The sequence below is a fragment of the Pundamilia nyererei genome, unplaced genomic scaffold (genome assembly GCF_000239375.1).
Source record: "Pundamilia nyererei isolate P.nyererei 1_Seehausen unplaced genomic scaffold, PunNye1.0 scaffold00077, whole genome shotgun sequence".
Lineage (NCBI taxonomy): Eukaryota > Metazoa > Chordata > Actinopteri > Cichliformes > Cichlidae > Pundamilia > Pundamilia nyererei.
In genome coordinates, this window is record NW_005187478.1 from 171692 (window position 1) to 184084 (window position 12393).

General features: G+C 39.7%; 1 protein-coding gene across 3 annotated transcripts in view; it reads right to left on the reverse strand.

Annotated features, from left to right (window-relative positions):
• Nucleotides 1–2575: 2575 nt before the first annotated feature.
• LOC102194060 (uncharacterized) overlaps nt 2576–12393 on the reverse strand; it is a 24101-nt gene continuing 14283 nt past the window's right edge. For 2 of the 3 annotated variants that reach the window (XM_013912003.1, XM_013912001.1), the window contains exons 5-10: nt 10098–10175; nt 9688–9844; nt 8813–8857; nt 8200–8667; nt 5052–6508; nt 2576–3925 (exon numbers count right to left, since the gene is read on the reverse strand). In XM_013912003.1, coding sequence (XP_013767457.1) covers nt 3878–3925; nt 5052–6508; nt 8200–8667; nt 8813–8857; nt 9688–9844; nt 10098–10175 — 2253 coding nt within the window. In that variant the 3' untranslated portion in view covers nt 2576–3877. The remainder of the gene's footprint in view (nt 3926–5051; nt 6509–8199; nt 8668–8812; nt 8858–9687; nt 9845–10097; nt 10176–12393) is intronic. The other variant, XM_013912002.1, reaches the window with a different exon arrangement.

The following is a 12393-nucleotide window of genomic DNA, read 5'->3' on the forward strand; positions in this document are numbered from 1 at the left end:
AGCTTGTGTTTTCTTCCATTTCCAATGGAACCATTCTAGTTATTCAGTGGAAGCATCTCGTTTGAAGCAGGTGGAATGTGGGACTTCACTTTAATGTCTTTGCTATATGATGTGTACCATTGTACAATCAAAAGAAAATGCGAGTTCATGTACATATCTACAAATATGAAAGTCATGGAATACTTGCTTTTAATGGGTGTAGCTGCTGTCATGAAATCATGGTAAAAGAGTGAGGTAGGCTGAACTGAAGCTTTGTGTGAACTGAAAGGTTCAATCAGTGCCTGCTGAGTGTGCCATGCAAAGGTAGACTCACACTCATGATAAATATCATGTACCATGTAAAAACAATCAGTTTGAATTTGATGGCAGCAGCATGTTTCAAAGAAGGTGGGATGGGGCGGCAAAAGGCTGAAAAAGTAAGTGACACAAAAAAGAAACATTTTATACGTAATTAGACAAACTGATGACAGGTCAGTAACAGGACTGGGGGAAAAAGAGAACATCTGAGAGAGAGAGATCTGCAAAAAAGTGCTTCAACAAGATTGTAGAGCAATTTCAGAATAATGTTCCTCAACAAATAGTTGCAAAGACTGTGAATATCTCATCATCCAAAGTCATAAGCTCAGAAGATTCAGAGAATCTGGAGAAATCTCTGCATGAGGGACCAGGCTGAAAATCAACATTAGATGCAGCTGATCTTCAGGTCCTCAAGCAGACACGATCCTGTTATGAAATCAGTGCGTGGGCTTAGGAACACTTCCAGCATCACTGTCTGTGAACACAGCTCACTGTGTTGTCCACACACACCACAGTGCCACCATCTCTGGACCAAAGCTCATTTAAAATGGACTGAAGCAAAGTGAAGAAATTTTAATTTGAAATCGGAAAACATGGACACTGCGTCTTCTAGACTATCCAACTTGCTGTCAGTGCTCAGTTCAAAAACCTGCGTTTCTGATGGTGTGGCAGTGCATCAGTGCCTCTGGAGTTGGCAGTTTTAGAGCAGCATATACTCCCATCCAGATGGCATGTGTTTCATGGAAAGCCTTCATAGTAGAAGAGTCCTTGCTGTTACCAGCTGGTGGAGCATCATAAAGTGAAAAATATCTCTATGAGACAAGAATGGGACAGCATTCCTCTCCCAAAGTCTACAGAGTGGGAAGCATGACCCTGTTTCTGAGATGTGCTGCTGCCATCAAATTAAAATATTACATATTTCTCTTAAAATGATATGTTTTCTCCATTTAAACATTTGATATGCTTTCTGTGTTCTATCAGGAATAAAGATGAGCCAATTCTGTTTTATTTAAATTTTACACAGCATGCAAACTTTTTGGAATTGTACTTCAGGTTGGCTCAGGAGGAAGACTGATGACTTCATCCTCCAGTCTGCAAAACACTGAACCCCAAGTTCAATGTGCATGTGACTGTTAGAGAAAAGCTCTCAGGTGTAAAGAAAGTGCTTGTGTGAATGTGAGTGCAAATGGTTAAATGACGCTTGCAGTAGAACAGGCTTCGGGTGCTCAGAGGAATAAAGCGCTATGTGCCATTTCTGAACTGCCTAATGAACTGGTTACACTGATGCTCTGCTACCATACCAGTAAATATCATGTACTTGTTAAAAAGCAGTTGTGCGTGTGACCTTGTGTGGGTACAATCAAAAGGAATAACAGTGTTTTACATATAATTAGATATCTAATTATAACCTGAAAATGATATAACAGTGTCAAAGAGGTCTCTGGGAGTGATTAACCTACAGAAAATGATCAGCTCACAGATTTCTGCTTTGTATTCTGGCTGTTGGTTCTGACTACTTTAGTCTGATCACAGTAAACTTATCAGACCTGTGTGGAAGAAACTGCCGGATGGGCAGCGTAACAGCGGCACCGGTGCCAGACCCACTCCACATTTACCCTCGCTGTGTCCTGGTTCCACGCTTCAGACCATTCCTAAGCAAAGATGTTTACACCAATGAAATGCTCAGATCTGTCTTACCACTGTAAATCTGCTCGACTTTGTGTGCGCCATTCACAAATGAAAACACATCTTAATTACTTCATAAAGTTTCACTGGCAGTGCTATAAAAAGCTGCTGGACAGAAAAAACTGCTTTCTGAAAGTTACATACAGTACTTCTGTACTGGTGTCTTTAACCCTTGTATGGTGTTCGGGTCTGTGAGACCCGTGTTCAGTTTTTTTCAAAAGAAAAATTTAACAATTAATTATTTTTTCACGTGTAAATGTGTTGTGTCTTTCCACTCACTCCACTTGATTATAACTGATTTATTTATAACATTTTATATAAAAGAAAAACGAGAAGCACATTAATTCATAAATGTGATCTAACAAAGGTAAAGGGAAAAAATTAACCATGTTTGCTGTTCATATGTCTTGTAATGGGGATGAAGTAAACATCTGTTGAGTAATTTAACATAAAATTGTTTGATAGTGTTAATTTGGAAAGCCAAAACTCTAGCGGGTCCACCAGACCCATGAACACTGGCTGAGTAACAAAAATACGAACACCACACAAGGGTTAAATATCAGCAGTAGTAAAATTAATTACATTACGAGGGAGAGACAAAAATACAAGAGCTTACTACTGCTGACAACAGTAGAAGGCAATAGTCTTCCACTCAGATGTAACTATCTGTCTTTTGGTGTTGTGTCCCCACCCCAGCGCTCCCCTCATGCATCGCTTTGATCACTAGTAGACGCTCCAGGCTGTGGTTGCCTAGGTGACCTCATGCATTTACAAATGTCAGTCACTCCAGTGGCCTCCAACATGAGAAAAGTTCATCCTGGGCTTTTTGCCCATCGCCACTTGAAGTCAGACAATGTCGCTGACTTTCATTGCTCACCAAACCACACCCACATTTCCTGGGTGGACACAGCTTTGCTGCTTTTTTATTTGTTGCTACCAAACAAAAGAAAGAATTGGCAGCCTGCGCTGTTAGTTAGGTAGTTACGTCTGTAACTGCCTAACTAACAGTACACAACCAAAATCCCTGCATAGTTTTTATTTTCAGCATTAGTGTGCAGTATGAAATTGGAACAAAGAATGAAGTGGCCATCTTTTCAGTTACAGTCCAATTATAAACATGGGTGGCATCGCATCACTACTGAGCGTGCTACACATGTAACAAAGCACACACCTGACCACAGCCATCAGTCGTGCTTTGTCACTGGTGAAACTGAAGAATCCAGCCTAGAATGGCAGTGAACCACTGCTTCTCTTTAAGGAGCCTCTTAAATGATGTGTGAAAACACTGTTGTGAGCGTGGATATGCGCTCATTGGTAAATCTGACTATAAACTCTCTACAGTTCATATGCAACTTAGATCTAAACTACTAATTGGATAGATAATCTCAAAACCACAACAGCAGATTACATTGTATCATTTATATACAGTTTATCTATTTGAAGTCTTGTAACATATGTCCTAATATTTACTGTATGTCACATCACAAACATGGACATTATTTGCACTTCAGACCAGTCAGGTCCGTCAAAACCTTCTTCAGTTCATCAAATCATAAAAAGACAAGATAGTAGGTCAGACAGTCGTGTGCAACCTTGACAGATGTAAATAAAAAACTGGATAAAATCATGTTTCTTAATATAATAATCAGGAAATCTTTTTTATCATTTGGTTCCTGGTAGTTTTTTCATCTTGCCTTCCATTGTTTCTCCTCTGATTAACCTGAACTAATTTACTGTGATAATTAACACCAGAATGAGCTCTTTAGTCATTTTTCCTCCATTGCATTTCCCTTTGTCGTACTTTATTCCTTATCATCTTCACTTCTTGCCTTGTTGTCATCACAGGAACCGTGCTGACACAGTAAACCTCACTTGAATGTTTCATGGTGAGAGATCACTTTAAATCGATGACCTGAGTCTGGGACTGGGCCTTGTCCTTGGCCTAAAACACATGAAAGTAGATGTTTTTAAGTAGATGTTTTTTTTTTTTTAAATATAATTTTCTATGCACAAAGCAGTTCGAGAGGCACGCTGACTTTTAACAGTTATTTTAAATAATCATTTGAACTTCAAACAAAATGAAAAAATATTTTCTTTAAGATAGGTTTAGGGCTGTTCAGCAGGCACTTTAGTAGTGGTGCAAACCATTAGCCAAAGAAACCAGAATTAATGTTCAGTACAAAAAGAAAAACATGTATGCATGGCACCACAAACCAACAATAAATATATCAACAATTTCTGGCTGTTGGATGGAAACTTTTGGCATATTGTCCAACCCCTACAAGAAATGTTTTTCATCTCAACGTTGTAAGAAGTTTGAAAGGTTTCGGACTTTGGAGCAGTTTAATGGAATAGCTGACTAACAGAACAACTATAATTCTAGCTAGGGATGCAATGATGCGACATTTGGATCAAATATTGGTTCAAAACCTGGATGGAATATTGGGGAGCCAATTCATAGTCTGACAGTTAAATTGGATCAATCAATCCAAAAATATTTGTTTCATGTATTTATCCGATTCTCATTTATTATTTCACAAATAAATACCAACAATCCAGTAAATGTAGTCTCTTAGGATTAAGTCAGGTGTTCAAATGGAGCCAGATATACAGTAGTTATGGTCTCACAATGAGGAAAACGGCTTATTAACACTGAAACATTGATGTGTATTAGCAGATAGTCACAAAGTATTAGATCAGAAAAATGTGAATGGATGCTATTCTACTTCTAACTTTGCTAAAACGACTAAATACCTGGTTCTACTCTTGAGAAATATTTACAGTTGTAATTATTTCAACTCAAAGTTCAAATTTAACACATAACATATTTAAAAAATAAATCCCTAACCCTAACACATTAATGACGGCTTGAATTATATTAATATTAAATGTTGGGTATTTATTCTTAATCTCCAAGTTCTACAAAATGTCGACAATCATGGGCCAAATAAAAGCAAAAAATAAATAAAGGACAGTAAACCTGAAATTAGGATTTCACAGGATATATCAAACTAACTGGCCATCGATTTAATGCTATAATAAGTTAAGAAAAATAACGTCCAACTTACCCTGAGAGATGGTCGAGGAGGCCTAACTGGTCGTACTGGCTCTGGTACTGGGTTTGTCTGCCTTCTCTGCAATGGCTCTAGGTCATCAGCTACATCAGGACATCCAATGTATCCTCCAGCCCCAAACACTGAACCGAGATCACCTTCTAAAAGGTTGTGGTGGATCAGGGCAGCAGACGAATTAAGGTCCTGGCTGGCAGACATGCTACTGATGGCCATGTTTAAAGTACTAGTATTTGTGGTATTCGAGGTGCAGACACTGGGGTTACTGAGCTGCAGTCCCAGCATATTTTCGGATGCCACATCACTATCTGAGCTGTCATTAACAGAACTGACATCCTGTTCTGGTTCCAGAATGCACTGGATGTTGTTTGCTTCAGGCAAAATGTCTGTACTCAACAAGTCCAACCCCTCCTGGTCAGGTAACTCCTGATTTTCCTGAAGTTCCTGCTTATTGTAGCTACCTGATACTAGAACGCCCTGGTTTTCCTTGCTATTAAAATCCAAAACTTCCTGGTTACCATGGCTATCTAAATCTAACACTTCCTGGTTTTTAGGATAGGAGAAGTCCAGGACGTCCTGACTGCCAAAGCTGTGAGGTTCCAGCACTTCTTGGTTATGACAGTCACAAGGTTCAAGTAATTGCTCACTGCTATTATTCCGACAGAGGTCCACAACTTCTTGATTGTTGTGACTACAGAGTTCCAGGACTTGGTTTTTATGGTTAACCACCTCCCTGTTTTCGAGGCTAGATGGTTCCAGCACTTCTTGGTTTCCATTATTACACAAATCTAGAAATTCCTGGTTATTGTGGCTATCATTTTCAAGCACTTCTTGGTTTTCATGGGTATGAGGTTTCAGTATTTCTGGGTTATTATAGCTTGAGAGCTTTCTTTGCTCATTGTTGTCATTGGTACAACGGTCTATTGCATCCTGGTTGTCATGGCCACAGGGATCCAATACTTCCTGGTTCTCTTCTTGAGGGCTCAGCTTAAAGCCATAAGGGTCAAAGTCCCGTGTCATCTGGGAGGAGGTAATGTCAAACCCATAGGCATCAAAGTTCAGCTGATGTTGAGAAGAGCAGGGTTCAGGGTCAAAGGTCAGATCATCATCTGCAGGTTCTGGACTCAACTCATCTTCATCAGGGTCTAAAAGAGTGTGACTAGAATGCTCTGGACTGAGTTTAAAGCCATACGGGTCAAAGGAAGACTGACTGGTTGGTTCATAGTTCAACTCAAGGCTGTTCTGATGTGAGTCAGGCTGAGTGAAAATGTTCTGGGACTCCAGTGAGTTCTGTGGAACAGCAGGGATTTGGATTTCTTCTTTGATGTTCCTAACCTGTTCTGTTTGCTGACTGTAAATGACATCACAGGGCAACGTTTCCTCTCTGTTGCCTGTCCAACCTGGCTCCAACAGGACAGGTTCGCCAACAGCTTGAGTCAAACCAAGACACTCACCTAGCAGAAATATACAGTGAGTAGTTAAGAATAGAATTATGACGCAGTTACAAGACCACAATTTTAAGACGTTAAGCTTACAGGCTAAAGAGTCTGAAATAATACAATATTCAAAGGTTTAAAGTTTATAAAGACAATTATACTGCTCAAAATTGCACATCTAAAATCGAACGTAGTCAATGTCCAGAAATGCTGTCAGTCCATTTTCGCAGAAAAAAGATTTGTGATACTAATTTAAATTTTCATCACATGCAACATATAAAACAATAGGGGGCATATTTTCCCCTAAAGGCCTCTGAGTGGGCCCTGTGGACACCCAAGTTTGTGAATGCGATAACTCGAGAACGAGGCGATGTAGGATTTTCAAACTGAAACCATCGGCATCTAAAATTCTCTAAAGTTTGTATCCCGGTGACCTCGACCTCAAGGTCAAGGTCAGAGGTCAAGTTTTCTGAAAATCTTCTAAATGTGATAGTTCAAAAAGGACGTTATCTAGAATGTTCTAATTTATAGTATAGGTGCATCTACTAAAAATCTCAGATGAGTTTGAATCCTGGTTACCGTCACCTCAAAGCCACATAGGATTTTCACATTCATCCCACAGGCGTAGGAGGCTGAGGAGCAGCACTGACGGCTGCCGTTTTAGAAAAGAAATTCAGTCTGAAACTTTTTTGTGTAATGGAAATGTGTTCCTCGGTCAGCAATTAAAGTAGACACCACTTAAGCAGGAAACTGACTCCCAGCATCAGTATAAGCACATGCACAGTATCTCACCAAAGTGAGACACATTTTTGTAAATATTTTAGCATAATCCTTTCATGGAACAATACTGATGATATGACACTTTGATACAATGTAAAGTAGTCAGTGTACAGCTTGGATAACAGTATGAATTTGCTGTCCCCTCAAAATAACTCAACATACAACCATTAATGTCTAAACTGCTGGCAACAAACGTGAGTATGCCCCTAAGTGAAAATGTCCAAACTGTGCCCAAAGTGTCAATATTTTGTGTGGCCACCATTATTCTCCAACACTGCCTTAATTCTGTTAACGGGAATCCTCTTCCACTCCTCCATGATGACATCATGGATCTGGTGGTTGTTAGAGACCTTTCACTCCTCCACCTTCCATTTAAGGATGGTTTAGACCACGACCACGCATAATGTGTGTCAGTTGTTGACCACACGGAGATTTTCAGAGTTGCTGAGAATTTTATTTTATTTTATTTACTCTAAAAGTTGGTCACACCGGTGAGACCTAGGATTTTTTTTAGTTGCACCACTGAATAATTTGGTCGCATTTGCGACAACACACCTTCTACCCATTTGTACCTGAGACCTTGTAACACTAACGAGTCACATGACACCAGGGAGGGAAATGGCTAATTGGGCACAAATTGGACATTTTCACTTAGGGGTGTACTCACTTTTGTTGTCAGCAGTTTGTGGCTGTGTGTTGAGTTATTTTGAGGGACAGCAAATTTACACTGTTATGTACACTGACTACTTTACATTGTATCAAAGTGCCATATCTTCAATGTTGTCCCATAAAAAGATATAACAAAGTATTTACAAAAAATGTGAGGGGTGTACTCACGTTTGTGAGATACTGTAAATGAAAATAATAAAAAGTAAAACTGAAAAACTGTCATGTTTGATAACCGGGCGTGTGACTAAAATATAAATTACCTTGCTCTAATCCTGCTGATGACTGAGTAATAGCCTCTCCAGCCAGAGATCCCAGACTATGTTCTTCTATGTCGGAGGGTGGGGAGACAGCACCAAGATCGAGCTCATACCCATTAGGGTCAGATTCTACAGAATACTGTCCCTGGGAACGCCACCCTCGGATAGGCTCTGGCCCCAGCTCCTCTGACGAACTCTGAATGGGTTTAAATCCATGAGAATCATCTTCCATAGCAATGGTGTCCAGGTCCTCTCGACTGTAGCTAATCTCTATGTCACTGTCTTCATCTGGGAATTCTGACTCAAAGCACTGAGTTCCCGTTGAAGCTTTGTTTTCAACACAAGACAGACTGGTGTCTGCTTCGTCACCGGCATTTCCTGTGCTCTCACCAGTGGCAGTATTCGTCAACGGAAACAAAATATCTGCTGCGAAGGGGTCGCTGCCTTTGAAAGGGTCAGAACCAAAGCCATCTGAAAATCAGAATATTTAAAGAGTTTATACTTGTACGTTTTGCTAAGAACAGTATTGAAGTTGAGTAACAAAACAACAAAATGAACAAGAGCCTCTTCATGTCAAGTGAAGTTCTGTTTAGATTAGTGGTCTATTATAACTCACCAGATGAGTCTGTTTTAAGGAATAGGTCTTCATTGAAGAGGTCATCTATAAATCATGTGTAAAAGAAATGAAATCACTGTACTTTATTAATACCACTGCAACAAAAAGTAAAGGTAACAAAAGCATATATGATTAGTTTGCCAAAGAAAAAAAATCATCATTTATCCCACGATGTCACAGCCTAGCTCCCTCTGGTCCCTAGAGTTGAAGGAGTTTTGATGCCCAGCTTGGGTTGGTTTATTTTCTGAGCCCCTACTCTAGTCCTCTCCTACTCCAGAGTTTGAACCACATACACAGCCCCAGGATCAGAGCTGCCCGATGTCCTAGTGGGAAAAGTTCTACTTGTGCATGAATTAAGTTGTCCCTTCTGACAGAAAAAAAGCTGTAGTCTCCACCAACCCAGAGGCTGGATTTTAACAGTTCTGATTCCCAGTCCTCTGGCTGCCATAGTTCATGTCCAGTTCCAATTACCACCTTAAGGCCAAATCACTTAACCCTCAAACAATTCAATTACATCACTTTTGAGTGTAGCCGTAGCGCTTGAGTATGTTCATATTCTAACAGGAAGATTAGGTATTGCAATGATCAACCACTTCTTCAAATTGATGCCAAACTACCCAAGCAAACAAAGTCACACTCTTGAGTGATTTGCTTGGAAAGATGCATTGGCACAGCATTCATTCAGATTTAACTGTCTGGGGGCCAGGTTGATGTTCGAGACATGCAACTTTTCAGTACTGCAATGCAAAGTGAACGGATACCCACTCCAATTCAGCAATGCGTGTCACCTCTTTCAAAGTAAATTAGAAAAAGGAGTGCCAAAGTCTGAAATCCACGACAGCAATAGTAGCTCAGCCTCTGAATTTGTTACATACGGTCACACTGACAGCGGGCGAAGGGGTTGGCTTGGTAGAAGTCCAGCTGGCTGAGGGGGTTGGGGTTCATAGTGAACTCTTCCTGGTCTCTTTCGTTTTCCCCTTCGGCGTTGAGGTCCCCTTCCTCCAGGCCATCCTCTATGTCAGACCTATCCATCTGTGGACGCGTGACAACCAGAGGTCACAACACCATGGCTCTATCCAAAACTAAGGAAGATGCCTTTGACTAGTGACAGCTGGTGCTGCCAAGTTACACCGGTTAGAGGTCTTTAATTAATTTTAACTGCTTTCATATCAATAAAGTCAGCACTAATTACAATGTCAAGTTTTTGGATGGATTTTAGCCTAAAATGTTTTGCACATAATTCGTGCTATGCATGACACGACATGTTCTGTAAGAGCGAAGCTACCTTTGGTGAGCTGGTCCCACTGTCATCTTCTTCTCTGGTACCGACTAGATTATTGCAGAAAGGTGAACCACTGCCCCCCTGGAGGTGTTGGAGGCACAGAGAGAGAGATAGTTACTAAAATGTCACAGAAAAGAAAACGCAAGACACATATATATATATTCTCCAAGATAAAAACCTGCGAAAACTGTAGCATAAATATGAAAGACATAGAAAAATACACTGAAGAAAAAAGATCACAAACAGCTCCAGATCACACACTAATAGTCCACATGCGTGAGCTTGATTCATTTTTGACTCCCCAGAGAAAACATGTGAATTCATATCTATATTTCCCTGCTAAATACAGATACTAGTTTTAAATTCATTTTTGATAGATTTCTAAAATATTTGTGCTTTTTGTTTTGATTGTATAAATATCTTTTTATATAACTTTGTTAAGCAGTGTTTTTAAAATGTCTCATATTCAGTGCCTTGGCTCCTCCAGTCCAAATGTGGAAATGCCCTGGAGAAGATAATTCATGCCAAACAGCCACTGGATGGGATATAGTGTAAGTGCACAAATGGCAGTATGAATGTGTGCGTAAATGAGTGAAATGGGAAATGGACTGGTTCTTATATAGCACTTTTCTTCTCTTGACTCAAAGTGCTTTATAAAACTTGCCTCAATCACACAAGCACTTTTTTCTTTTCTTTTTAACATCCACACACATTTACATTCCGATGGATGTGTTAGTGATCAACTTCGGGTTAGTATCTTGAAAGGGGATATTTGGCATGACTGGAGCAGCCAGGGATTGAACCACCAATGTTCAAATTAATAGATGATCTGTTCTGCCTCCGGAGCTACAGTCACCCCAGAAAGAGCAGAAAAGTGCTGTATAAATTGATCATTATACACCACAGTGCAATATAACACAGAAGAGTGTTTGTTATTGACTTTTTATTGAAATTCAGCAATCAATATACTGTGCACTTTCATTTTAATCAGTAGTTACAAAGTAAAAGCCTAAATGTCCTGTTTTTTTTTACATGTATGACCCACAAAAAAAAACAAACAAAAACCCCTAAAACAAAAATAGGAACATTAATGGACATGAAATTGTTATTACACCAAGTCCGATTCGAGACTAGTACAATCCAAGGTCAATGTCCGGTCTGTGTAGTATCAGACAGTCCATCCATTTCTTCCAGCATCAAGCAAACAGGTTCCTCTTATAACTGGCGTCTGCTGTCATTCTCTCCATCCTGTAAATGTCTACTGTGATGTCCATCCACATGCTCAGAGTTGGGCTTTCTGTGAGAGCCATTTTTTGTAATGGCTCTCTTGGCTGCCACCAACAAAATAATAAACAGATATTTGTCTCTCTTTGGCCATCCTTCAGGCATTAGTCCAAAAGATTTAACTTTACTCTCCAAAGGCAGATGACTTCCTAAAGTTGTATTGCATTGTGTATTTCCTGCCACTACCAGGACAATCCCAGAAGACATGACTATGATTTGCTTTAGTATTTCCCCAGTGAATTGCCCTCACAGCAAGATATTTGGTAAGGGGTAATAAAATATCTCGCTATACTACATTTCCATCAATATGTCCATAATGTTGTCCATTTTTCCTCCCTCCATTTCCCACTTTACGTTAATATATCGTTAGCTTCATAGCATAAGTGCCTAAGTCATTTTTTGGTCAAATTGAGATTTTTGCCTAACTTTACTCCCCTACCACTGCTGCATCATCCTGTCCGTCTGCCTATGTCATCACAAAAAAATGACTTAGGCACTTATGCTATGAAGCTAACGATATAGAGTTGAATGTATTTCCATGCTTTTAAGCCCATTGTATACGCCAGAAATAATGCCTCTATATTTGTTTGTTTCTTCCCTCGCAAACATGTCCAGCAGCTGTTTACTTGATTCTTGATACTCTGATTCTTCCTTTTAGAGCTGCTTTTTTCATCCCATGGAATATCGGGCGCACGTCACCATTGTCATTAGTCTCCAAATAAAAGCGGCTCTGCTCTTTAATGTGGGGATCTTTCAGTATGCTCGAATTCAATTTTCTTGAAGAAATGGATATCGCTACCAGATGCTGCATACACATTTAGCAGCGTAATTGAATTCCCCTCAATGTTTTCCCTTATTGAAATAAATCACCCCTCCTTATCTCTTATCGCAAATGTTTTTTCAAAATGCTTGATAAAAGGATGGCAACTCCTCATCTTCATCCAGAATTATGAGATGATGAAAATACATTTGTAAAACCCATTCTTTTTCATTTCTCTTGTTCCTTGTAGTTTAG